The sequence below is a fragment of the Mixophyes fleayi genome, chromosome 2, assembly GCF_038048845.1.
Source record: "Mixophyes fleayi isolate aMixFle1 chromosome 2, aMixFle1.hap1, whole genome shotgun sequence".
In the NCBI taxonomy this organism is placed as follows: Eukaryota; Metazoa; Chordata; class Amphibia; order Anura; family Limnodynastidae; genus Mixophyes; species Mixophyes fleayi.
Window position 1 is genome coordinate 9,030,431 of NC_134403.1, and position 26,889 is coordinate 9,057,319.

At 39.2% G+C, this 26,889-nt stretch overlaps 1 protein-coding gene across 1 annotated transcript; it reads right to left on the minus strand.

The window, feature by feature from the left end:
- Positions 1 to 10,339: 10,339 nt before the first annotated feature.
- Positions 10,340 to 11,290, minus strand: LOC142139737 (olfactory receptor 51G2-like). Its single transcript, XM_075197605.1, has one exon. It carries the CDS (start codon positions 11,288 to 11,290, stop codon positions 10,340 to 10,342), a length of 951 nt encoding a protein of 316 aa, XP_075053706.1.
- Positions 11,291 to 26,889: the final 15,599 nt, after the last annotated feature.

Consider the following 26,889-nt stretch of genomic DNA (forward strand, 5'->3'; position numbering starts at 1 on the left):
ATGTCTGCACATAAAAGTAAAGTAACCAGGTTTTTAAAATAAAATCCAGGAACTAATAGTGCAAATGTCATGGCCAGTCCATGGTTCATGGAGGGATGTGGCAGCCCACAGACCCTGCATAACAATATGAACCTGTATATGCACAGCGCAAAACACTTCTGCAAATATTTCTTGGTGCATGTTCCTACCACATTAATCAAAATAGGGGCTGTGTCTAGAAAATAAGAATGTCTGGTCATCCTACCATAGCTTTATAACTAGCGCCTCAGCTAGTGAATTTATATGAAATTGAGTTTTATAGTCTCCCTAAATAGTGGATAAGCCAGAAAAAGAGACCTCATGCAGAAAGCTAGTGGGGCAGATGAATCCCTGCCTCTACTACACATTATCAGTCCATAGCAGGGGCGGATCCAGGGGGGGGGGGGCGATTGGGGGGATCGCCCCCCCTAGCAGACACTTGCTGCCGACGGCTGCACACTATGTGCAGGTCTGTCCAGCCGTGACAGGCAGGGACAGTGTGCTGCCCGGCTGCTCTGACTGTGTTTAAAACACAATCAGAGCAGCCGGGTAGCACACTGTCCCTGCCTGTCACGGCTGGACGGACCTGCACATAGTGTGCAGTCGTCGGCAGCTTAACATGTTAGAAAGGGGCGGGGCCTAAATCCCCCCCCCCTAAATCGCCCCGGGTACAGCATTTTTCTAGATCCGCCTCTGGTCCATAGCTGTTGTGCGCTGCTTGTAATAGGCTGTCCTGGTGTTGTTGGACAGCAGTTGTGGTCCGTAGATATTGCATATGATGATGTGATCATTGCCCGTAGAAGGTGGGTGAGTGCGCTGAGTGGAAGTAGGTGGTTCCTGGTATGAAGAACTAAGGGGTTTGAGATTAAGAGCTAGATTTACTAAGACTCAAGTTTGGTGGTGGTTTCAAACCGCCACTCATCATTGGCGTTTTAGTGGTGCAAACCGCCACATTTACTATAGGGCGACTTGAGGTTTGAATTTAAATTGACTGCCAATGTATGGAGGATTGAAAAAGTTAAAGCGCTGGCGGTTTGGATGAAACCGCCATCAAAACCGCCATCCAAAAGATAGGACACAACAGTTTTAATACCTGCTGCAGTCAGGCTGGATAGCTTAAACATGTTGTTTGAACTATTTTGCCATTCATAACATAAGAGAAGCACCATTGACATTTAAATTAGGTTGTCAATCATTATTTATTGATTAAGGGGCAAAATGAATTAAACAATAACTTGTGAGGGGAAAAAAAAGTCATTATATTAAGGATTACATTATTGTATTACAGATGGGTGCATAGGTGTTACTGGTAAGGTGGAGTAAACTATGGTAAGATATAAAGATGGTAGAAGAGAATAAGGCTGGCACGTTAATCGGCTGAAAACACTGTAGTGTATACCCAGCCCAAGGCTAGAAACACACTACAGAAAATTTCTCCCGATACAACATCTTTAACGATTTTACCAACGACTGTAAAAAACAAACAGTCCCGATCAGCAGCCGATCCATCTGTACACAATATACACTTTTTACAAGATTTACTTTCAGGTCTGTGCTCTTCATCTGTCATAACCATCGGCTAAAAAGATTGCGACTCTGCACACTGCATAGAGATCTGCCTACACCTCTGGTCGTGAGGGCATACACAGTGCAGAATTAGAGCGACATCGTTCAATTGTGTAACAAGTATTTTAGTTGAGTTTAAAAATCAAATTACAAGATACAATGTGCTTTGGAACGATAATCGTTCATCATTGGAGCGTACATACTAATGAGATATCCGATCGGATAGGTCCGATTATTATTCATTTTTGTCCCTCTAAAACACGGGCGGGATAAGTGTTTTAAAATCGACACAAATCACCAGAGATTGGATTTTGGAGTGTCAAAATCGCAAGTTAATACATATGGTGAATTTGCACATAAAATCGCCGGTGATCTCTAGCGATTTGCAGAGCTTTCAAATCGTTGAAAAAATCGCAGCTTGAAACATTTACCCTAACCCAATGGTTCCCAAACTGGGTGCCACGGCTCCCTGGGGTGCCCTGGCAATCTCACTGGGGTGCCGCGGCTAGGGCTGGTGGTAGACAAAGCAGGGGCAATTTGGTAATTATTTTGGCTTAGGGGTGCCTTGAAATGAGAAAGTTTGGGATCCACTGCCCTAACCACTGGTCGTCAACTGCACTGCGCTTTCTAGTAACTCGACATCCAGGATCTCTACAAGTAACCCCAGCATCCCATGACTGAGCACCATTACCAAAGCACAGTCAGCCCATCATACAGGCACCTAAGATCCACCAACCAGGGAGGGAGGGCAGCGTTCAGACTTCAGACTGCTTTACTCTCTACCCATCCAACATATAGATCCTGTCTAGCACTCCCCTATGATATCAGATGGGCGTACTCCTTAGTTAAACTATTAATCCCAGTGGACTAACTCCAGTTTAATGATACAGCCTCGGCTTTTAAATTTACTTCAAGCTTATTTCAGCCCTCAGTTCTTATTCATACAGGAATTTTATTGGACAATGAAATATAATCCTTCTACCTAGGCTAAAACAATGGTCTAATCTGCACCTGTACACATGTTAACATAGCCATGCTATTTCAGATATGTAACATTATGAAAACACAGTGTATACAAGTTTAAACAACACCATAACAAATACATAATTTCAAAATATGATTAAGAAATATGGGAACCAGAGGGCTAGAAAATGCATATGTTCTTCTAGTCCACACCTTGTGAGAAACCAGGTACAGACTGTATGAGGTGAGATTAATACCTTGTTTTATCACAGTGATGTAGCAAGATTTCTTTCCTAACCAGCAGTCAATTGTATCATATAAGCAGTTCTATGTTTAGGCTGTAGTACTCACAGAAGAATTGAAAGTAAGCTTGCTTACCCAATGGTTATACTAATCGTTGTTAAGAGACTGTCTTGGCTTATTATGCTTTGATATCCGATGTCTTACTTACATGTTTGATTGTAACCTAACCTTTCTTATTTTCTCTCCCCTCTATGTGGTTTTCTGTATTGGATATACTTTGTACTTATGTTCTGTATATTTGATAAACAACAAATAAAATAATAAACAGAAAAGAAATGAAGGATCTATGGGATACTGGAGGGTACTGGTATACTGGTTAATACTGGCACCAATACTTGGACATAACGGACAGAAATGTTGGGATTATGGTGGGTTGGTCAGTACGAGCTCACAGATCTACCATACCTTCTGCCATATACAAGGGGCAGCAATTTCTGTCAGATCTGTATACTAGATAGCACCGTGTTCTATCACTGATAGCAAGGAATGGTCTATGTAATGCATATTATAGTTTGCAATAACAATTATTGTATTTTACTGTATATAACCATTATTGACTTGTGCCATTCAGCTACTACAGTACAAGTTATGTCAGTGTGAGAAGATAAATAATATAATGATGTTTTCATCTAAGCTTTCCTGCAGTTCTCTTAATGTGGTCAAAATGTGATATGTGATATATATATATATATATATATATATATATATATATATATATATATATATATTTATATATTGACACATATATGTATGTATAGGGATATGTATATGTACGTACAGTGATACATATAGGTGGGTAGTGCCCGCGGACATGATGGCCCGCACATGTGCACTAATGTCAGGGATTGATAAAGCTCTGCTCGCAGTGACATCACTGAGACCAAGGGAGTCAGGGAAAAGTGACAGTTAGGTGAGAGGAGTGACTGGAAACTGGCAGTTGAGGTGTAGTGGTTGGCCTGGTAAAAGGGGGCCAGAGAAAAGAAGGCTGGAAGTGAGAAGGAGAGGAAGAAAGTGACAAGCAAGAGAATGGAGAGGTTGCAGAAGTGAGAAGTTGGAACGGAGAAGAGAGAGACAAGAGGAGCATAAACATAGCAATATAGGACATATAGACCAACAGGCTAAAGTTTAACCAATAGAGTGGAAAAAAGAAATCAGATTGCCAGACGCAGGACAAACTACGGGCCTGATTCATCAAGGTACGCAAACGCATACGCATACGCATCTGCTAAACGGGACTTGAGCTACGTAAAAAACAACATACGCAGCGCAAACAGAGCAGATACGGCACTCAAAGTCAACTCGATCTCAAACTCCAACGCAAATATAACGGTTTGCGTCACTCAAAGTATGAAACACAGATGCATATGCGTTTGCGTACCTTGATGAATAAGGCCCAACATTATTAAAGTTGACAAGCAAGAGATAAGACATCATTCACACCACTTTAAATACCTGAACACCAATCCTGAAGAGATTGCCTGAAACTGGACTTGAAGTAATATATTTATAAGTGCCCTTTAGTTTTATTATACTTCCTGTTTTACTAGAAAGACTGAGCAAAATGTACATATTAGTTTAGTTATTCAGGGACCAGGTGGGAAGTCCCAAAGGTTAATGATTTATACCCTTGTTCCGAGACTGAATAACATTTTACAGGGTAAGTTTAGGGATAGTTAGCCAAGCTTATGGACTGAGTTATATAAGAAATTAAATATAAGAGTTTGGTATTGTTATGAAAACCACTCAAGAGAGGCTGGAGTTCTGCTACATGTGACAAGCATCGGAGAAATCTGTGTTTATTACTATTTTATTATTGCTTGCTGGAGGGATCTCTACCATAGGAGTATTGCAGTTACCATTTTATGTCTACTGAGAACTCATATTATATTGCTGAAAAGTAACAAACTGTGCCTGTACATATGAATACCAAATACATTTTATGATGTGTGCTGTATATTGTTACATATTGGACAGTAATATTTATATGGATAAGTTATACTGGTTTCAACAGCCGTGTTTTTACATGTCCCTGTTTAGTGTGAACTGTTTGCTAGAATAATTTAAGATGCAGAGGTACCTCTGACGCTAGTCTTTAGGATATTAAGAACTAACTATGTGTTATTATATGATAAGCTAAAGGTTAATCTGTTGTTTAGTTTACCTGTGAGCCTGGGGAACCACTCTAGAAATAAACGTGCCGGTGATTTCTAAAGCTAGCTACAGAGTGGTGAGTGTTTTCTGTGTTCGAGCCTGGGGTTGAGAGTAAGGGGCCTGAGCATTCCTTGATCTCCCTCTGGTTGTCACTGAACAATGCCATTACCCCGCAAAGAGCCTGCTGTCTGAAGACCAAGGTGGAAGCACTGTGCACCGAGAGTAAAGATAAACTACTGGGCCAGGAACCAAAACGCACCCACGCACACCCATAGCCATACATGCCTTAATCATACGGGAAAGGGGGTGTTACATGTATGTATAGTGATATGTAGATGTCTGTACAGTGATATATATATATATATATATATATATATATATATATATGTATATATATATATATATATATATATATATATGTACTCAGAGTGATCTTTATATGTATGTACAATGATACATATAATACACAATACGTACTTAAGACATATATACAAGTTCAACTACACCAGAGCAGAAGAAGCTGAGACTAGATCCATGTGGATGCATCCATTCTATACAATACAAGGTTTATTTTACATCTATGACACCCCAGTCATGTACACTAACAGCTATAAGTCAGGGAGAGAAGTTGTATACAGCTGGAAACAGGAAGAAAGTACTATTAGGGAGTCACACAATAATGCTGATCATTTGCCACAGTGCAATATACAAAGTACAAAGAGCAGAGTTGCGGAAACATTTCTTCAATTTGAGCGCTGAGGTGGAATGAGTCAGTTCTGCAGTGGTATAAAGTGTCTGTGAGACAATTTTCCGTTCCGTGCAATGCCATTATTTGTATATTTCCAAATCTGGAGAATGTAGTCTATGAATTGAGCTAGCATTGTGCTGTGTGGTTGGTTGGGATGAGTCTGAGAACATTTAATGTCAAATTTAATGCCTAAATATGCATAATTCTGCTGACAAATACAAAAAGAGGCGAATACTTCACATAACAAACTTGATAATTTGGCTCATCTCTATGCAAATACGTTTTGGCCAAGACGGAAATGTCAGTAGTGGTCTGAATGTTTTCGCCCCATGAAGGGAGTAGTTGGGCGGATCAGGAGCACGTCGATTAGGTGCACGAGGGCACCTACTTTCACACCAACATGCAAAACCAAAATGTAATTTTTAGGGAGTCAAAAAAATGTTACTGAAATAAACAGGTGGAGAGGTTGGATTTCCAGGAGACTTCCCAGTTCTGCAGGAAGTTTCATCGCTTTTTTCTTCCTATAAAATGGTTTCCAGCACCTCTTATGATGCAGAGATTCCGTCTTATCCCTATACATCTAATTAGACACATTTTGCACCTTTCAGGATATGCAGAAGAGAGCATATCTACCAATGTCATAAAACCCTTCATACTAACAAAAATTATTCAAACAATAAAGACCCAATGTCACCTTACTCATAGTTAATTTTAGACTAAGCTGATGAAAATTATAGAAGAAAGATAAACATTGAAATGAATGTAGATTGTGGTAGCAAGCTGAAGTTATAGTGACAAACTACTGTTACCACCAAGAGTATTTTCATGTGGATGAGCTAATCTGGGCAGACTGATTTTCTAAGGCAAGTGCAGGAACTGGGAAATGGGCGTACAGCTTGAAAGGGATAAAGAAGCCGTGTGGATCTGCATTTTTGGTGTCACAATGTATAGATATTTCAATCAGTTTTCATTTTTACAGAACCAAAATAAGAACTTTATAGGCCAACTAGCATGGCTGCTGAAAGGAAATCTGGGTCACGCTGCATCAATTTTAGGGGTTTCTGCACTATCCACATACATTGCAAAAGTGCTGTGTGAGGATCCTTAGAGACTGTGAGGACCAATAGGAGCTATTGGCCTCCTTCTCCCAATATATAATCCGGCTCTGTACATCTATAGTACAGATGGTCCAAAACCATGGCCTTCCAATCCCATGCAGTCGCCCAAAGCATCACCATTATATTCACCCATAGCCAGGACCCAAGGCTCAGTTCCAAATAATTGCCCCTTTCTCTGTACCGATTAGGAAATATTTAGTCAAGTAGCTGTATCCAAAGTGTTTTATGTTAGGATCCATAAAAGGAAGAAAAAAAAAATTTTGGTGCACATTTTTTAGCAATTTATGTTGAGCTGCTGAGGGATGGTTCTTCTACACAGTAACTATACTAAACTACTGGCACTTGCAGCAGCCCAATCTGTGTAACTGCCATTTTTACTTTATAAGGATTTGTGAAAGTACCTGACTGCAGTCCCTTAGTCTATGAAGCAGGAACATAGCAAACTCTCAGCAGACCGTGTACGATATCTGCATATGGGTGCTCAGTTCACCTTGGATCATAGCTTAAACTGAGCAATGGAGCATCCATTAAACGGAGGGATAGAGCTGCTGTTGAATAATAATGCAACTTATAAGAAACTGTACATTGTGATCATTGATCCTTATGAGGCCTGCAAGAGCTGTGCAGACTGCCACTCAGAACAACGTAGGGTGACAATAAATAGCAAATTGTATTTATGCTCCATCATGCATTTGACCTATGTTGGTACAGCAATGGAATTTGCTCAATCAATTTATAGGTTCATAGCAGGTGCTTGAAAGGGTGGGGGTGCCCAGAAATAAAAACAGCCCCCAGCACACCGCTATAACCAGTAAAGGAGCTGCTATATCTACTTGTACATAAAAATGCAGAAATCTCAGTTGCACACATTTGCAAATGCATGATAAGCTACCTGTCCCATCAAGGCACTTCTACTAATAGGGTGGTCCTAACTCTAAGCAATGAGAGTCCCTTTATACTGGGTCATACATTCATGTGTTTTTAAATTGAGAGCTAACTTACCAAGAGGTACACCAAAAAGCCTCCGAATGGCAACACAGCACCAGCACTCCCTATCAGCTACTGACACCATAACATGCCTCAACAATACAGAAGTGGAAGTTGCTCAATTAATTTATAGATTCACTGCGGGTGCATGAAAGGATGAGGTTATCCAGAAAGGATAAAATAAAAATAAAAATCCCCCATGTCAGGGGCAAACGCAGGATTTGTAGAAGGGGGATTCCACACCATGCTGCAGTGGGCGTGACCAGCATGCATGGGGGTGTGGCTATAATATTAGACAGTGCTTTGCTGCTCTCCAACTCTTCCTATTCCCATTATATACAGGGGCAATGCTGCGTGCAAAACTGTTAGGTGCACACAGCTCTCCCTTTTCAAGAAGAGCTGTGTGAAGCGGGGGCAGGGTCCAGCCAACTCAATTATACAGTGCCCCAGGTATGGAGAGGGTTTCTAGACACCTGGAACCCCCCCTTCCTCGGTTTGCCTATGCGTGTTGCCAAGAGTGACCATGCGGTCATCTTGCTTTCTTTTTTTAAATTTTTTACATTTATATCATCAGATGTTACAATCAAACAATGTGTATATTGCCTAATACATGTGCAATTAATAAAAGAGACAAATCAACATTAAACACTGCATGGATGAGCACGGTGGCTAAGTGGTTAGCACTTCTGCCTTACAACACTGGGGTCATGATTTCAATTCCCGACCATGGCCTTATCTGTGTGGAGTTTGTATGTTCTCTCTGTGTTTCCATGGGTTTCCTCTGGGTTCTCCGGTTTCCTCCCACGCTCCAAAAACAAACTGGTAGGTTAATTGGCTGCTAACAAATTGACCCTAGTCTGTCTGTCTGTCTGTGTGTGTGTGTGTGTGTGTGTTAGGGAATTTAGACTGTTAGCCCCAATGTGGCAGGGACTGATGTGAGTGAGTTCTCTGTACAGCGCTGCAGAATTAGTGGCGCTATATAAATAAATGGAGAGGATAATATTATGGGTTTTTTTCAATGTTAAAATTATCCTTCTTAAGTTTTGCTAAACTTTTGAGACCTTTAAGTAGTCAATTTTATACTCTACTAATGAAGCACCTGGCATTAGAATTATTTCCTTTTGACTTTGACATCATCAATTATCACCCTCTTCATTTATAGAGTAGCTCACAAAAATATTCAACCAATTAAAAAGTTAACAGATTTATCTGTATTACAAATGACACTTACACAGATTGTTCCAGACAGTATTTTTATTATATAAAGCAAATTTTCAAACGTATATTGCAATATTTTTCTGCAGATTTTTTTAAAAAACAAAAAGAAAATGGACAATGATGCTTGCATAAGTATTCCAACCCTGCAGACTAGTACTTGGTATAAACAACATATGCTACAATAACAACTATAAGTCTGTTGGGTGAGTTTCTACCAGGTTTGCACACTGAGTGATTTTTGCCCATTCTTCCTTACAGATTTGCTCCAGGATGTTCAGGCTGCTTGAATAATGCTTGTGGGCTGCCTTTGTCAAATAGTACCACAGATTCTTAATTGGATTGAGATCTGGACTTTGATTGGCCATTGTAGAAGACTCAACTTTTGTTGCGTTTTGAACCAAAAAGCTCAATTTTTGTTTGGATCAGTGATTCCCGCCAGACATGATTACCAAGCTTATAATTTTATCAATAACATATTAAGATTTGGTATTTGTCAAAACCTTCAAAATCCTTAGCCAATAGGTATTTGACTAGAGTGAGATCAAAAGAGGGTGAGGAGTGTGGGGGGCTGTTCTAAAAGAGATCATTACAACCAAACTGGTCATTCTACTCCAAGTATGAGGGTTTACAGGACACGTCCACCAATTATGATCAGTAGTCCGACTTGATCACATACTGAATCAATTTGTTGATCTTTGAGAGAGCATTAAGACCATCTTCATTTTGCTCTATGGTGACAGTAGTCTTAAAAAGTTGTCAAGGATTCTGATAGTCTCTATCTGATTTTGACATAAAGTACACAGAAGGTCCTCCTACCTCCTCCTACGTCAGAGTTAATGAAGATGAATTTCAGCAGTCTTCTAACATCTCCTCATTCTCATTTCTACCCCATTCAGTCTTTTGTAGACTCAAATGCTACAAAAATATGCTCAAAACAATCATAGAACATTTGTTGGTTTCTTTTCAATTACTTCTTCTGACATTTTTTTCTCATAAAGGGTCCACCCAACCCAGGCCTCTTTCCATCCCACACACCTCTATGATTACTTCCATTGTAAAAATCTTCCTTATAGTTATGTTGTTCTGCAATCTTGTATTAATGTAATCTAGTTTTATAATTCGCTGAAAATCTCTTTTTTTGTCTTTTAAAATATATGCATAAATAATGTACAAACCTACAAATATTATTTACTTACAGATGGCATCATGTAGACTATTGGGGATAGACTGGACTCATGACAAAATGTCTAGTTGGATCATGTAACCTTTACAAATCTATCTTTCTTCTGTAGAAAGCTTGATAGAAGCCTTCACGGATTTGTCTGCTCTTTATGCTATAAATGATGGGGTTTAGCATGGGTGGAACAAACAGGTAAGTATTGGCCATGAGATTTATAAAGACTGGAGGTACCTCAATCCCAAATCTGTGTACTATGGATAATGCCACCAGAGGAACATAGAACATGAAAACAGCACAGAGGTGAGAGACACAAGTGCTAAATAACCTATACTGCTCAATTTCTGAAGTCACATGAAGCACAGCTTTAATTATCAGGATATAGGATAAGATAATAAGGACCATGTCTAGAGTAACTGTGCACAGAATGACTGCAAGACCATACATAATGTTGAAGGTATTAGTCCCATCACATGCCAACTTCATAACGTCTTGGTGCAAGCAGTAAGAATGGGACAGAATATTACCATTACAATATGGTAGAAATAGGAGGCTAGTCACTGGTGGCACATGGATTAGGGTACCCCGTATGGCACAAACCAAACCAATCCTGGTTATTACAGAACTGGTAAGAATGGTTGTGTATCGTAGAGGATGACAGATGGCCACAAATCGGTCAAAAGCCATAGCTAATAATAGTGAGGACTCTATGATGGAGAGTGAGTGAATAAAGAACATCTGGAAGAGACATACTTTAGATCTAATGCTCTGGTAGTGGAACAAAAAAATACCTAGGACTGACGGGCTTGTGAAAAGTGAAAAGAGTAAGTCAGTTGTGGCCAACATGGAGAGAAATAGGTACATTGGCTGGTGGAGTTTGTGATCTTGTATTATCACATGAAGAATTAGTCCATTGCCAAAAACAGAAAGGAAAAACATGAAACAGATTGGAATAGAGATCAAGCTGTAGATGGCTTCAAATCCTGACATTCCCATCAAGACGAACGTGGCTGGAAACTGGCTGCTGTTCAATAGTAACATGGCTATCTGCTGGTAAAATGTAAGGTAAAAATAATATGAATACATAAAATTAAACACCTTTATTAAAACCCTCATGTTTGACCTAACAGTTTCCTACAGAACTCATACCCATTTAATTACTCTACTGTAAGTAACATCTACAGTACCTTTGTATCTGTATCAACTGCAGAGTTGGAGATGTTTCTTCTCAGTTGGCAAGAGGAACTCGACACTCCTGCATATGGTCAGGTCACAGGAGACGCTCTTGCCTATCTCCCCAAAGGTGTCAAATATGTATAGGTTCTATTTTGTAGAAAATAGAGATAAGAAAAAGAGAGAGAGAGTAAGAAGATATGACTTATATCAGTTTATCAATTTATTTTTTAGACTGAAACTGTTAAGTCATTCGTGTGTACATGGTATTAGTGACTGTGACTGTGTGCTACATGAAAAAACAGTCAGTATTTAACTAATGTGCAAAACAGAAAACTAATTTTCACCCCTTGCATTGTAACATGGTTTTCTCCAGGAGGCATAAATAAGAAACTTCTTAAGTTAAGATCCTTAATGAATCAGGCCCCTTGTCCTTTCATCTAAGTTCTAGCAATAGGCTAATAAACAACCTAAAGAACATTAAATACATAGTATAAGTTTTGAATGCAAATATTTTGGGTTTAATATAGAGTCAGAAAGAAATGTTGCTTGGGAGCAAAATTTGCAGTCTGGGGGCAAATGCAAACTGTTTTGCATGTAGAACAAATATAACAGCAGAAGCTATTTATATAGCGCCACTAATTCCGAAGTGCTATAAAAAGAACACATTCACGTCAGTCCCTGTCCCAATGGAGCTTACAGTCTAAATTCCCTAATACACACACACAGACTGAGAGAGACAAGGGTCAATTTAATAGCAACCAATTAACCTACTACTACCAGTATGTCTTTGAAGTGTGGGAGGAAACCAGAGCACCCGGATAAAACCCATGCAAACATGGGGAGAACATAGAAACTCCACACAGATAATGCCATGGTCAGGAATTGAACTTGTGATCCCAGTGCTGTGAGGCAGAGGTGCAAACCACAAAGTTCCTATGCTGCCCAACATACATTCTGGCCAGCTCTATTTTTACACTATGCATTTTAGAGTTGAGCTAGGCCAAAATCCCCTCACACTTCTAAATCCGGATCTGGATCTTGCATTTCCCCATGCTGCACAAAATGTTTTTTACAGGTGAAAATTTTGGAGCCAGTAGCTGGATTTACTGTATAGAAAAATTGGGAGTGGTTCTGTCCCTGTTTCAGTGCTTAGACTGACCCCACTCCAGAATCCAAAGTTTCCCCCGGGCTGCTCCCCTCCATTTGAACAACCTCCCACTCTGTATCTGTCACGGTTGGCTTACTGGAAATAGATCCCTAGGCTCTGATGAACATGGCTAGGCCCACACACGAGCGCGGAGTCTAACAGGTAGGTAGTTTTCACCAGGAACCCCTGCAAGGAGGTATGGTCTTAGCGGCACCAAACCTGCAGGTCGCGGTCCCGCGAGTGAGTGAACAGCAGAACGATGTGGAGGAGCCAGGTGAAGCAGGAAGAAACTATGGAACCCACAGGTAAGTGGTATAGATACAGGAACAACAACAATATATGCTGATGGTCAGCAGCCGATGAATCACTAAAAGGAATAGATGCTCTGCAGAGTAACAATGAGAGAACAGGAGCTGTCACAATGGTGTACTCAGGTGTAGATAGAAGAGGTACTGGAACAGCGGTAGTTGAACATTGGGCATGAGCTGAGAGCAAACTGAAGTAGCGGAGGTAACTGTTAAATGATACCACAATGTCTTGGAGTTTACAACATTGCTCCTCAACAGGTTTTTAAATAATGGAGAATAGCAAGATATTATAGGTGCCAGAACAGGGGATAACCCTCTGGAAGCTTAAAGGTCAATTATATACATTGTATGATGCATACAAAACAAAATAAAACACTAAATATATTTTTCCAAATTCTCGGCTAGCAAGCATTACAATATAACACCAATAGTGATAAAATGTTACAATTTATAACAAAAACCAGTACATGCATACAGCTTTGTAATGACAGTATGGTGTCCTTAGTATGAGGATCCCCCAGACTGTAATATTTCTTAGAGCTCAAAACTTTATTCTAAGCAAAAGCTTTCTCAGGTGTTCTCAGGTGACATGCCCATCACACTTCTAGGGGTACACCTACTTATTCTTGGGAAAAGTGTGGCTTTCAAGGAGGCCAAAATATCTTATGAGGTGCACTGTCCTGAACTAATTGATACACCAAAATCTACTCTCCTACTTCTTTTGAACCATAAAATACCATAATAGAAGCAGTGACAATATTCCCTATACTGACCTTTAATGTAAGTATCATGCATTATCTTAACATTATACAAGGAGCAAAATAAAAAAAATATTATAAAACAGTATGATTAAAAATACAATGATGCACAAATATTAAAACACAAATACACAAGCTAGCATTCTACTGCAGCTACAATAAAAACTTATTACAATAAAAGTGGGGTGTAGGAGCGCAAATCTAAAAATATTGCATAATATGAAATGCAAAATGAAATGCTATGTACAATATTGAATATGGGGTGCTATCAGCACTAATATTAATGTTTATAGCCTTTTTGCAGAGATACATGCAGCGAAGCTCAACGGAAGCTAACATGGTTGCAGGTGCCAAAGTGAAGTCCAAATGAACTTGCTCTCAAATCACCTAACTAAATTCTTACCCTAGTCCATGTTGTTCCCCAGAGCTTGCTGGACGGTCACCTTCACAATGATTCTCCCGATCGTCTCTTTCGTGTACTCTACTGGTATTTGCAGCTTCCATCGACCGCACTTGTAACGCAAATCTTCACAACGGCGTCCTTCTTGGGTCACAATGATACAGAGTTGTGTAGATTCACCAACGCGTTTCGTCCGCTAGGGATTTTGTCAAGGATAATTGCAACTTGTAATGGTGCGCTATTTAAAGCCTCCTTCCCATAAAACTTTATTTAAAAATGTGTTAAAACTATGTTTAGAAATAAAAATGAAATAGTCACTGCATACGTATTTCTAGGGTCTTGACTTCATTAAAAGATTTGTTCACTCTTTTTTCATCATAATTCTGTCTAAGGAATTTTTCTTTTAGATCTTCACCTTGTGAATCGGAAGTCTGTGTATCTGTGCAATTGCATTTGATACATCTAAACTGGTTCCCAGAAATATTGTATATCCATCTTGTTACTTGAAGGCTTCCTTATTAATTGTCTTAATCCTGTTTTCCTCCACAAATATGGTCAAATCTAAAAATGATACACTTGTTGCGTGAATTCCATATTCATCATCATCATCATCATCATTTATTTATATAGCGCCACTAATTCCGCAGCGCTGTACAGAGAACTCATTCACATCAGTCCCTGCCCCATTGGGGCTTACAGTCTAAATTCCCTACTATAGACACACACTCACACAGACAGACAGACAGAGAGGGAGAGACAAGGGTCAATTTTTTTTTTTTTTTTTTTTATTTTATTTTTTTTTTTTATTGCAGCCAATTAACCTACCAGTATGTTTTTGGAGTGTGGGAGGAAACCGGAGCACCCGGAGGAAACCCACGCAAACACAGAGAGAACATACAAACTCCACACAGATAAGGCCATGGTCGGGAATTGAACTCATGACCCCAGTGCTGTGAGGCAGACGTGCTAACCACTAGGCCACTGTGCTGTCCAAATTTAATCCATTATTATTAATGTACCTAAGAAATTTTTCTAAAATCTGTTTCTTACCTTCCCAGATAAAAAATATATCATCTACATATATATTCCAAATTATTAGATGATCTCGGTATGGATTATCCAAACAAATATGTTCCTCCTCCCAGTTTGCCACAAAAGGTTGGCATAACTTGTTGCAAAGCGTGTGCCCATAGCTATGCCTGTTACTTCATTGTAAAAATCCCCTTCATTCCAGAAGCAGTTATGTTCTAAAATGTATTCAGTGATGCTCATAATAAAATTAACCTGAGCTCTTTCCAACGTTGTATTTTTGCATTAATAATAATAGGTGTGTTTGCAGCCTTCAGCATGTCTAATACAAGTGTACAGTGATTTGACATTACAGATGACCAGATAATATAAATCTTACCACTCAAAGTTATTCAGTATCTGTAGGATTGCAGTGGTACCCTTCAGATAACTACGTTGCGAAGTCAACAGATCTTGTAAAAAATGGTCTATATAACCTGACAAGTTGAAAGTGATGCTCTGGATGCCTGAAACTATAGGGCGGCTGGGGAGGGGGGGCTTGTTTTATTCTTATGGATCTTTGGAAGACCGGAATTTATGGATGTTCTATATATAGATACGAATATTCCTTCTTCGTCAATAATCCTAAAAAGGGCCTTCATCCAAAAGCTCTTTCAAGTCTTGTTGATATTTGGCTGTAGGCTCTTCATTCAACCTTTTGTAGGTTGATTCATCTGATAGTAATCTATTGCATACGTCAAGGTAACAAGATTTATCCATAATAACCATACCTGCACCTTTATACGTAGGTTTGATGATGATGTCTGCATTCTGCTTTAATTGGTCTAGCGCTATCTTCTCTCCTTTGGATATATTATGCTTTATATCAATTTTCTCAGGTAATTGTTCTAAGTCCTTCTCAACAAGTTTTTGAAACGTTTCATTATATGAACCTTTCATAAAATGTGGGTAGAATGTACTAGTTGGTTTCAAGTTAGTATGCCTGAATGTGGAATCCATCCAATTCTGTGTTTGTGTTGGAATTTGTTTCATGAAATACTTCTGAACCTCTTTTAAAGATATACTACTTAAATTAAAACCTCCATTTGCCCGTGTATCATCTGAAGTGGCGAGAATACTTCTTAACTTCCTTTGTGTTTTCTACCTCTCGTACCCTCTTCTAGTCTGTTGACAATTTTCTTCCTTTTGACTTGAGGTGTTTCTTTTATGGGAGAGTTCCCCAGAAAGTCCTGTGTCCTGAAGAACAAATCTAAAAAAAACCTCTCAAAAGGATTCTTTGCTTATTGTTGGTACGTTATTCTCCATCAAAATATTGACTGTGCTTGATAATTCTGCAGTTGCATCAGTCTCTCCCTTTTTAAAATTATTGTCTCATCATCTGCTCTCTCTGATTATCTTTTTTCCTTTTTGGATAGAAGTGAAAGTTATTAGGATTATAAGGTTGATAAATCCTTTTATTTGTCCCGAATACTTGGGGAGTATATTAAAAAGAGGTTGTTTCTTTGTAATGGATTTGGGGTTAGCTTGCTCCCTTTTCCATGTTCCTGGATTTTTCTTAATTGGGCCATTATTTCTGTCTCTAATTTTCATTACATCATCACTCTTTTTCCCAAGCGTATCTCCAGAATTTCTTTTGTTTCCTATTCATAATATCTGTTTCTATCTTCTCTTTCTGAGCATTAGTTAATGCTATCAGATGTTTGTAATCTTCTAATTCTTTAAGAGAGATAAAGTTATCATAATAGTGTTAATTTTCAGATTGATCTGGCTGAGGGAGATGTGCCTGTCCTCAATAATAACTTTAATTAGATCCTTAGCACATTTGTCCAATGTGTTGTTCAATTTCTCATAAAAATCTAATTGGACTGACAAGAACGAAGGGTTTTTCTGAAGCTTCAGACCTCTTGGAATCATATCAAATTCTAAGTATTTTGATAAAGTGGGAATTTCCCACCATAACTTGGTTTCAGATACACATAATTTTATAAAGTGTATATACTGTGAGCAAGAATGATTATCTTCCTCTTTATTTCTATAGGAGGACTTGCATTGAAGATTTCAATGAGGTCTTTATTCCTTAATTTATGTACTACTGATGAATTTTGAGTGCTGCTCTCCATAATGAAATCCAAGTCAAACATAAATACACAAAGGAGCGCTCTCTGTAAAATCTACTGTAGCTCCAATAAAAAATTATTATGGGGTGTAGGAGCGGAAATCTAAAAATATTGCATAATATGAAACGTAAAATGAAATGCTATGTGCAACATTGAATATGGGGTGCTACAGCACTAAAATATTAAAACAGGATGTTATTAAACTCAACATAATCAGAAGGATAAACAAGATATTTTCAATCATACTTGTGACAGGATGGACCTCCTCCATATCACTCTGTCCGCTGTTGCAGGGCGACCGGCTGGACTTGCCTTGCCACATCCCCTTTCTTTATCCTAAATTGCGCCTCTCTAAATGCAGTAGGAGGAACTTGTTGCTGCCACCACTAGGCTGCTCCTCCAGCATCTAAAACCGCTTCCTTCTGGGTAACTCTTGCTGCTAGTGTACCCCCTTGCTGGTCACCTGGGCTGGTAGACCTGATCTCTTCCTTTAGATCAAGGATGCTGTGGATGGTTCCCCCTGGCCTATCACACTGGCAAGAGCTGCAGGGTAGTGGGCAGAGCGTTGGTACTGGATACTGGTTTCCAACCTCAGAAACAGCCAGAAAACGGATTAGATTGGTCTAATTTGTAGGTCACAGAAATTGCCGCAGGTAAGTAGTCGTCAAAGCAATGATGTTTTTTTTTTTGCTCCAGCCTTCCTAATAAAAACAGTTACAGTAGTTTGTGGTACTTGTTATCTCCAGAAGGTACAGATGCTATAATGATACTTTACATGGACAAACAGTTATTTTTTATACAGTTTTGGACACAGCCTGGCAGGGGGTTATCCAGCCCCTCTAATCCTCAATGGCACCAACATGGCTGATATACTATTTTCAATAATTACTATCAGAAAGAAATATATCTTGTAATCTTGCATTTAACACAATTTTACTTACAAAAGTCAATCTGTGAGATCCTAAAACTTGGTGTTAAGCTTCCTATATTACTTGCATCCTGTATTGGAGAGATAGCAACTCTATTTACCCCCTCCTGTGCTTTCAGGCTCAACAGACGTGTTGGTCACTCAGAGTTGAAAAGAATTAACTAACGTAGTTTAGGATTTGCTTTCTTCCTTTCTTACAAAAACACATTTCCTCCTCCATGGCTACTGACTCATAAATGAATACATTTCCTACACAGTAATACAACACAATCTTAAAAAATTCAGTACATTTGCAATGATATAAAGCGGTGCATTGTACCCCTAATTAAAATAAATATCTACAATGCATTATTTAAAAGTGATCCAGAACAATACTGTTTAACAATAAAATGTTATTTTTATTCTTTGCATAAAGTTGAGATAGTGCATGATATTTGTTCTATAGGTCAGTATTGGAATTATTGTCAGTGCTTCTATTGTGGTCTTTGTTATTTTCTATTATTTGAGGTTTCCAGTTACCTCTCTTTAGAAGCAGTGACCTTTTCTGACTACATCTCCTAGCGTGTGCTAGTGTTACATATTTATTATAGCGCCTGTTGATTATTTCTTTTTTTCACTTTTGAATTACTCTAATCATTAAATAATGCTTTTCAGTTTTGCTACTAATATTCTGCTCAGTTTTACATAATTTATGACTTCAATTAATCGCAAGAGTGAGGGGACATCGTGTTTGTATTTAAAAGATTCAACACTTTGGTATGTTTAAACCTTTTCCAACATTGGAAAAAGTAAGCTTGGAAATGTGTTTCTCTACCAAAATACAACAAGAAGGTGTAACATGGATTCCAATAAAATATAAGACTAGATCTCCCCCAACTGGTACAAAAATTAAGTTATTTTGCCGAGTGCAACCGGCTCTGCGACCCTCCACATTGCAAGTAACCCCCAAAATGGGACGTTTGTTTAATTTAAATAAGCTTGTTCTGGAAACTGAATCTTATATTTGTACAGCTCCGCAAAGCATAATGGCACCTATTCTGAACTTAGCAAGGAACACCCTTATCCATAGCCTAAGTCTTTATGTTATCTGCTCATTTTGTGTGTTTTCTCCAGGTATTCTGCCTTACTCTCATAGTCCAAAAACATACTAGTAGTTTAATTGGCTGTTGACAAGGAAATAGATCCCAGTGTATCTAGTACCGCGTTTCCCCGATAATTAGACCAACCCCGATAATAAGACCTACTCCCGGTTTCTCTTTATGCTCCAAAATAAGCCTACCCCGATAATAAGACCTACGTTAATCCCCATTTTGTCCGGCCCCTACACTTCAATCCATGGCCCCAACTCCGCCTCCCTGCATGAAATGGATGCCGCTGTGGCATCCAATTACAGCTGCAGCGTTCACTGTCTCCCCCTCCCCCGTGCGTGCCAGCGTCATTTGTAGCAGTGCCGTGGAGGAGAGAACAGAAAAGAAGGAAAGAGAAGGAGGAAAGAAACGGTAAGTAAAGTATTAAAAAATGACTGAGGGGCATGATATGGGAAAAAGCAGGACTGAAGGGGCAGATTGGGTCCATAATTTCTGCAGAAAATGGAGGCACAAGAAATCCAGGCCGGAATTTAGGGTATGGACACTTATGATGATGTTGTTGAAAAAGATTACATGAACATTTTTGAATAAAGGTGGGATTTTTTGTTCATAATTACCTGTTTATTGAAATTGCTGTCAATGTTAATTAGAATAAGCCCTACCCCGAAAATAAGCCCTATACAATTTTTTTCCCCTTCAAAAAAAATAAGACAGTGTCTTATTATCGGGGAAACATGGTATGTAGGCACTATATAAACAAACAATAATAATAAATCGGCAGCCACAATCTTCTGCTCACATCTGCGCAAATTGCTGCACACATCCTTATACTTAGTAACTGGTGTAAACTTTTTTAGTATAAATGTCTTCAGTCATCCTGTTAATCAATCCCACACATCAGTTTGAAAGGTTCATGTAACTTTTCAGCTCTACTTTGTCTCATTGGTATTAAATGGTCTCTTCAGGCCACGACTTTTCCATTAGATAAGGTCAGGACGTGGATTCAGCCATAATAAACAAACAGACCTGTGGTTTTATGATTGTTACTGTACTGCCTGAGCCAAATCATGATTGGTAATAGTTTGTGGTCAGAAGCTTCAGCGCTTCAGTAGTTGAAGTCGCTGCTTCAATCTAGAATTCATTGTATCCTAATGAGTCCCTAGGCTGAATATCAGCCACAAGCCATAAATCTTCCAATGTACTTCATTGGTATAATGATGCTTATTTCTGGGAGTATCAGAATTTTATATAAACATTTCTAACTTATGAGAAAAAGTTCTACATGTGTTTTATCTGACAGCAGAATATTCTCCTGACAGTGTTCTGGATCATCAAGGTGCCGTTGGTAAACTTGAGTTGAAGAGCGTTGTTATATAGGACAGCAGTGGTTTCCTCCTCAGTACTCTCTCTTGCCCATCACTCTTATTTTATGGTTGCCTTATGTTGGGCCCATGAATAAAAATTGCACAATGCAAGAGAGTCCTGCAGATACTTAGCTGTTACTCTAGGGCTATTTCTGACCTTTTACAGTATTGTACACTTACACTTGGGGTAATTTTTGGTTTGCTTTTGTTCAATATAATCATGGATATACGAAGGCTGACGTCCTTAGTAATGGATTGGTGACCCTATCCATGAGCACTGATATGTGTTTATCTGAGCTCCTCAGGAAAGGATTAATTCTGCAACCGTTTGTCATGAAATGAGGCCCCAGTTGTTATCTCATTAACTGGAACATATGACTTAAATCCCCTCTTTACAGAACTTGTTGTTTTTGAGGTTCACATATTATTTTTTAACACAGTTTGTGACTGTTGGATCGATGTATTAAATAAGACTAAAATTTTACATGGGTTATTCACCTAATCAGATTCTACATGTGTCAGAATCAGAGATGATGATTCTCTCTTGGTTCAATTAGTGAAATTCATTCACAAGTCTTCATTATTGATTGAAAAAAATATTTATCAAAATGTATTTTTTGAATATAATGTAACATGTTCAATTTGTGGATATTTGTTTTGCTTTTTAATTATAGAATTTGTTGTTCAAAAATATTTTAATCTAATAATTTGCTGAACTGTTTTTCTCATTTAATTATGTCTTCTATGAAAATCAGATCACATTTTAGAACGGAAAAAAGATAATTCTATAGGTTCACAAACTTTATGTCTGAAATGTTTTTTTCTGCAACACAATCATAACTTATACTTGCCAACCTTTGAATAGTGAATTCCGGGAGATCCCGGGCAGGGGGCGTGGTTGTAGGGCTGGAGGAGGCGGGGCGCGGTCATTTGCTTCATTTTGGCCCCACCCTGTGACAGAAACGTAATTTTGTAGCGGGGACGGGGCCAAAATGACATGATTCACTGCAAATCGCATCATTTCGGCGAGTTAATTGCATTATGCGAGATACTTGCCTGCTCTCCTGGAAGTCCAGGAGACCTACTCGGATTTCGGGAGTCTCCCGGACATGCCGGGAGATTTGGCAAGTATGTAATAAATGCTACACAGACTCATAGATAATTTAATGTCATTCTATCCTGCACAATACATTATTTCATCCTGTGGTATAATATGGATCTGTCTGTAGCAAGACCTCTCCGACCAACTGACATTATCCGGCTTCATGCTGTCCCTACGTGTGTTGTCATAAAGACAATATCTGCAAACACGCATCATGTTATCATGTAACTCCAGCTACTATTTTAACTTATACCTTAAGTGCAATTTGCCTTACAGGAGAACATACATTATCACCTTACATAACCTTACTTAAATAACTTTGTTACTTCTAACAGTAGTCACATATTGCTCAATATTCTAATAAACTGACCTCAGCTTCCACGAGGACTCTGGGAAGTTCCAGGAACATGTCAGATAAGAGCTGGGCAGCATCTTCTAAGGAGCGTCTTATAGATTCCATCTAGAAAGACCAGTCAGTCGGGAATCTGCGCAGAATGATTTGCCCCTTGCTTAATTTATATCCATGTTGTCCAGCTTAGTCCTGACGGTCCTTAACCTGACAGAGTTTTAATTTGTCTCTAAGGAACCAGCCTGCTGTGAGTTCAGAGAAAACTAAACCCACAACACCAAACAATAATTCTAATTGTCTTCAATATTGCAAGATATATTTATTATCAAATGCGGAAAAATAAACTGGCATACAACAGCAACTGATATGAATGGTAGTGATAGCTCCATTTTTTAGGTGTTTACTATTAGTTTTATAGTGAGATGTAGCCCCATCACAAATGGGTGTTATTAAACAAAGCACAATTTAATATGCAATAATGAAAATAACAAGAAATGAGTGATCACTCCAGTAAAAACAATATATGAGCTAATTCAAATGGATATACTGAGTGTAATCCATAATAATAAAGTTAAAAAACAATGCTGCTATATGCAGCTCAAGGAGCATGCCAAAATTCAAATGTCTTAACCCATGGGATAATTCAGATTATCAGAGTCACAGTCCGAAATAGGAATCAGAGCTGACTTGCAGCATGATTTATTTATTGATGTAATATGGGTGCTAACAATGTAATGTTGAGGGTCATTAGGAGAAATAAATACCCCCCACACACACATACTCATACTACATCATATCATACTGCACCAGCAATGCACACTGCGCCAGCATCAGTGTGCAACAATATAGTGCATGGAGTGGAGGAGAGAGAGAATGAGAGGAGATGGTGGTCCGAGAGTGGAAAGGGGGAGATAGAGAAGTCGGACAGACTGCAACGGTGGGAGAAGACAAGGTCAAGGGAGTGACCAAGGCAGTGGGTAGAAGAGGAGGTCCATTGGGAGAGGCCAAGGGAGGAAAAAAGGGCAAGGAGTTTGACGGAAGCAGGGTCGGTGGGGTTGTCAATAGGGATATTATATATATATATATATATATATATTTATATATATATATATTTATATATATATATTATATATATATATTATATCACTCATAACGATTCCGCTGAAATGTCTGAAGTTACCATTTGGGAGGCTTATAAATGTGTCTTACGAGGAAAGATCATCCAATTAGGATCGAAGGACAAAAAAGAAAAAAGTGTTCTAAAAAATAAACTCCTAATTAAAATTAGAGATTTGGAAATTACCCATAAATCCTCTCTGGCCAGCAGAACGTTACGAGAGTTGACGGACGCTAGGACTGCTCTTAATAAATTAGTAGGTGACAGAACAAAATTGGCACATGACAAATGCAGATATAAATACTTTAAATGGGGCAACAAACTGGGCAAAATGTTAGCTCAGGCATTAAGATTCTAATGTGCGGCCTCTTTTATCCAGTCAATAAAAGATACAAAAGGGAGGGAGAACCACTTGACTGGGGACATAGCATCAGCGTTCCATGCCCACTACTCTCGGCTATATAATATAGCGAGTTCTCCTCCTCTGATAGATTCAGATCTAAAACAGGAACAAATTAGAGCTTATCTCAAGAGATGTAATTTCCCTACGCTTTCATAACTGGATAGGGAGATGCTAGAACGACCTTTCACTATACAGGAACTAAAAGAAGTCATTGCTTCCCCACCAACTGGTAAAAGTCAAGGGCCAGATGGATTCACTATTAGCTACTACAAGACGTTCGGCCAGATGTTAAATCCCCTCCTTCTACCGACTATCAATGAGATTTAAGATAAGTCAGGCTTCTCCCGAAAGTTCCTCGAAGCACACATTACAATTATCCCTAAAGATGGAAAAGACCCCTCCCTGTGCTCCAATTATCGCCCGATATCTCTATTAAACGTAGATCTAAAAATGTTTGCGAAAATGACGCAAACCGCCTGAAAACCCTCCTACCGGACCTAATACATAGTGACCAATTAGGTTTTGTCCCGGGCCGTGAGGCACGAGACAGCACCACCAAGATTATTGACTTGATGCACCACATAAAAGGAGGTCATTCTCCTACCCTGTTGTTATTCACTGACACTGAGAAGGCTTTTGGGAGGGTTGAATGGCAATTCCTACAAGGCGTGCTGGAGCACATGGGACTGGGCCCGATTTGTCTTCATAGAATCCTTTCCCTCTATAAGAACTCAACTGCGCGTATTAAGATTAATAACTCTCTCTCTGAGCCATTTTCCATTTACAATGGCACACGTCAGAGATGCCTGTTGTCCCCGTTGATTTTTGTCTTATATATGGAGTCACTTGCCTGGTCGATTAGAAAAAATCCAGATATTTCTGGGGTGAGAGTGGGGATGACAGAGCACAAATTGGCTCTCTTCGCAGATGACCTATTAGCATTGATAATCAATCCCTTAATCTCACTACCCAATTTAACGCTTGAATTTGAAAGGTTTGGGACACTGTTCAATGTTAAAATCAACTATGCAAAATCTATTACTCTGAACCTCTCTAGCCCATCGCTCGTTGCGGAAGGTCTTAAAACTCATGCCTCTACACCTGGCATCCCTCTCAAATTAAATACCTGGGGGTACTGCTATCGGAAGACCTCTCCATCTTATACAGAATAAATTTTGTCCCATTGATCCCCAAATTTCGAGCAGACTTTGGCCGCTGGTGTTCTTGTGGCTTCTCATGGCTAGGGAGGATAAACATGATCAAAATGAATATTCTTCCAAAGATGTTATACCTTCTCCAAACCCTCCCGATGCATATTCATCCCCGATTCTTCTTAGATCTACATAGATTGATAAGCGAATTTGTTTGGGTAAGCCACCTAGGTTTTGCCATGACATTTTATATAGACAGAAGACTCAGGGGGGCTTTCAGCTCCCTCACTTTGCTAAATATTGTCAGGCGGTACTTCTAAACAAGGTGATGGAGCGGACTAGAACGTCACCCTTTAAGCAGTGGATTCATATTGAAGAATATGCAATGGGGGTCTCTACAACTATATTTCCCTGGTTGCCCAAACTCGCACACACATCACATCCCACAATTGGGCCCACTCTTCAATGCTGGTCCAGACTCCGAACTTTAAAATTTGTATCATCCTCACTATCGCTTCTTACTCCCCTGACTGCCAATCCTGACTTTACACCTGGACTCACAGCAGGAGCTTTTGGAAGTTGGTACACAGGCAAGACACTTCAGAGTGGCCAGCTGGTGGTTAATGGATGAGTACATGCCTTCTCTCTCTTACAGGACAGACTAGGCCTATCTGCTTCAGAGTTTTGGTCATACCTGAAAATTAGACACTAGTTACAATTGAGAGATGATATGGAGGGCGCGAGTAAAGGTCTGACCGGCTTTGAAGAGTTGTGCTGCGTCTCCACCGAACCCAAACATACAATCTCAAAGATATACCAAATACTCATTGTTAATTTATACTCCAAATTACCTGTTTATGCCAGTACTTGAGACAGAGAATTGAGAAGTGAAACCTCTGTACAATTTTGGACCAAAGCTTTCCAATACACGATGGCGAGCTCCTCTAGCCTCTCTGTGGTGGAGATGCAATACAATGTCCTCTCCCGCTGATACAGATGCCCTTCTCAAAATGCACCCATCTGACTTGGGGTCGTGTTGGAGATGTGGTTCTGGACCAGGAACCACCTTCCACATATGGTGGTCCTGCCCTGTGATAGTGACATTTTGGAGTAAGGTGAAAACTGTTACAGAGAAGATTTTAGGCACCTCAGCCCAAGATGGACCAGCCTTCTGGTTATTTAATATCTCAAATATGCCAATTTCTCAATACAAAAATCCTTACTTCGGCATCTATGTAATGTCGCCCTAGCAGTTGTCCCAGTCCACTGGCGGTCTCCTGTGCCCCCTGACATACAGCAGTGGTTTAGACAGATTGACCTTTATTGGCTTATGGAGGATATATACTTCTCCAGCCAAAAGAAGGTTACTGAATATGCGGCAATATGGCTGCAATGGATTGATTTTAAGGAATCCACCTCTTACCACTCTCTTATCGACTTGGGTTAATTATTCTCAGTAGGGATCTAAATGTTGATAGACGCTTATGCGAGAGGTCACAATACATGTAAACTCACTATTGCTTTATCTGGGCTTTATACACCTCAAGGAGTTACCCCCCTCCCCTATACACTCTTACTTCCCTTCTCTTTAACTTTTCTTCCCCTTCCTTTATGTCTTTGTCATTACATCTTTATATAATTGTTCTGTATTGCCTTACTTGTTACATGTACTTCATGTTTGTACTAATTTTGAAGAGTTAATAAGAAATTACACAAAAATAATGGCTAGTATGTCTGTTGTGCATGCGCATGTGATATCCGGAAATGCCCCGTCAGTGATAATACCGGCTGGTGTCAGTATAACATATAAATAAATTCCAAAATAAACATATTTTGATGGAAAGCGTTTCACCCTATATGGGCTTCCTTAGGGATAGTGTAGGATGTAGAGATGTTCACTGACTCCCGTGTTCTGGTTTTGGTTTAGGTTTTTGCAAAACCGCCCTTGCGTCTTTTGGTTTGGGATCCAGATTTTTTCTAAAATCCCTATTTTTTTGTCAAAATTAAATTTCTTTGCTTTTTTTCTCCCCCTACATTATTATTAACCTCAGTAACACTAATTTCAAATCATTTGCAGTCAATTTTGACTGCCTAACAGGTCACAATATTATTTTCATACACTTTCAAACAAAGACTGCAGATTTAGAAGACCAAGCCAGACAGATCTATTATTTCTATTTCAGCAATGACAATTAGCAATGGA

Excerpts from the sequence above, each read along its gene's own strand:
- LOC142139737 (XM_075197605.1), bottom strand. The coding sequence starts at position 11,290 with ATGTTACTATTGAACAGCAGCCAGTTTCCAGCCACGTTCGTCTTGATG.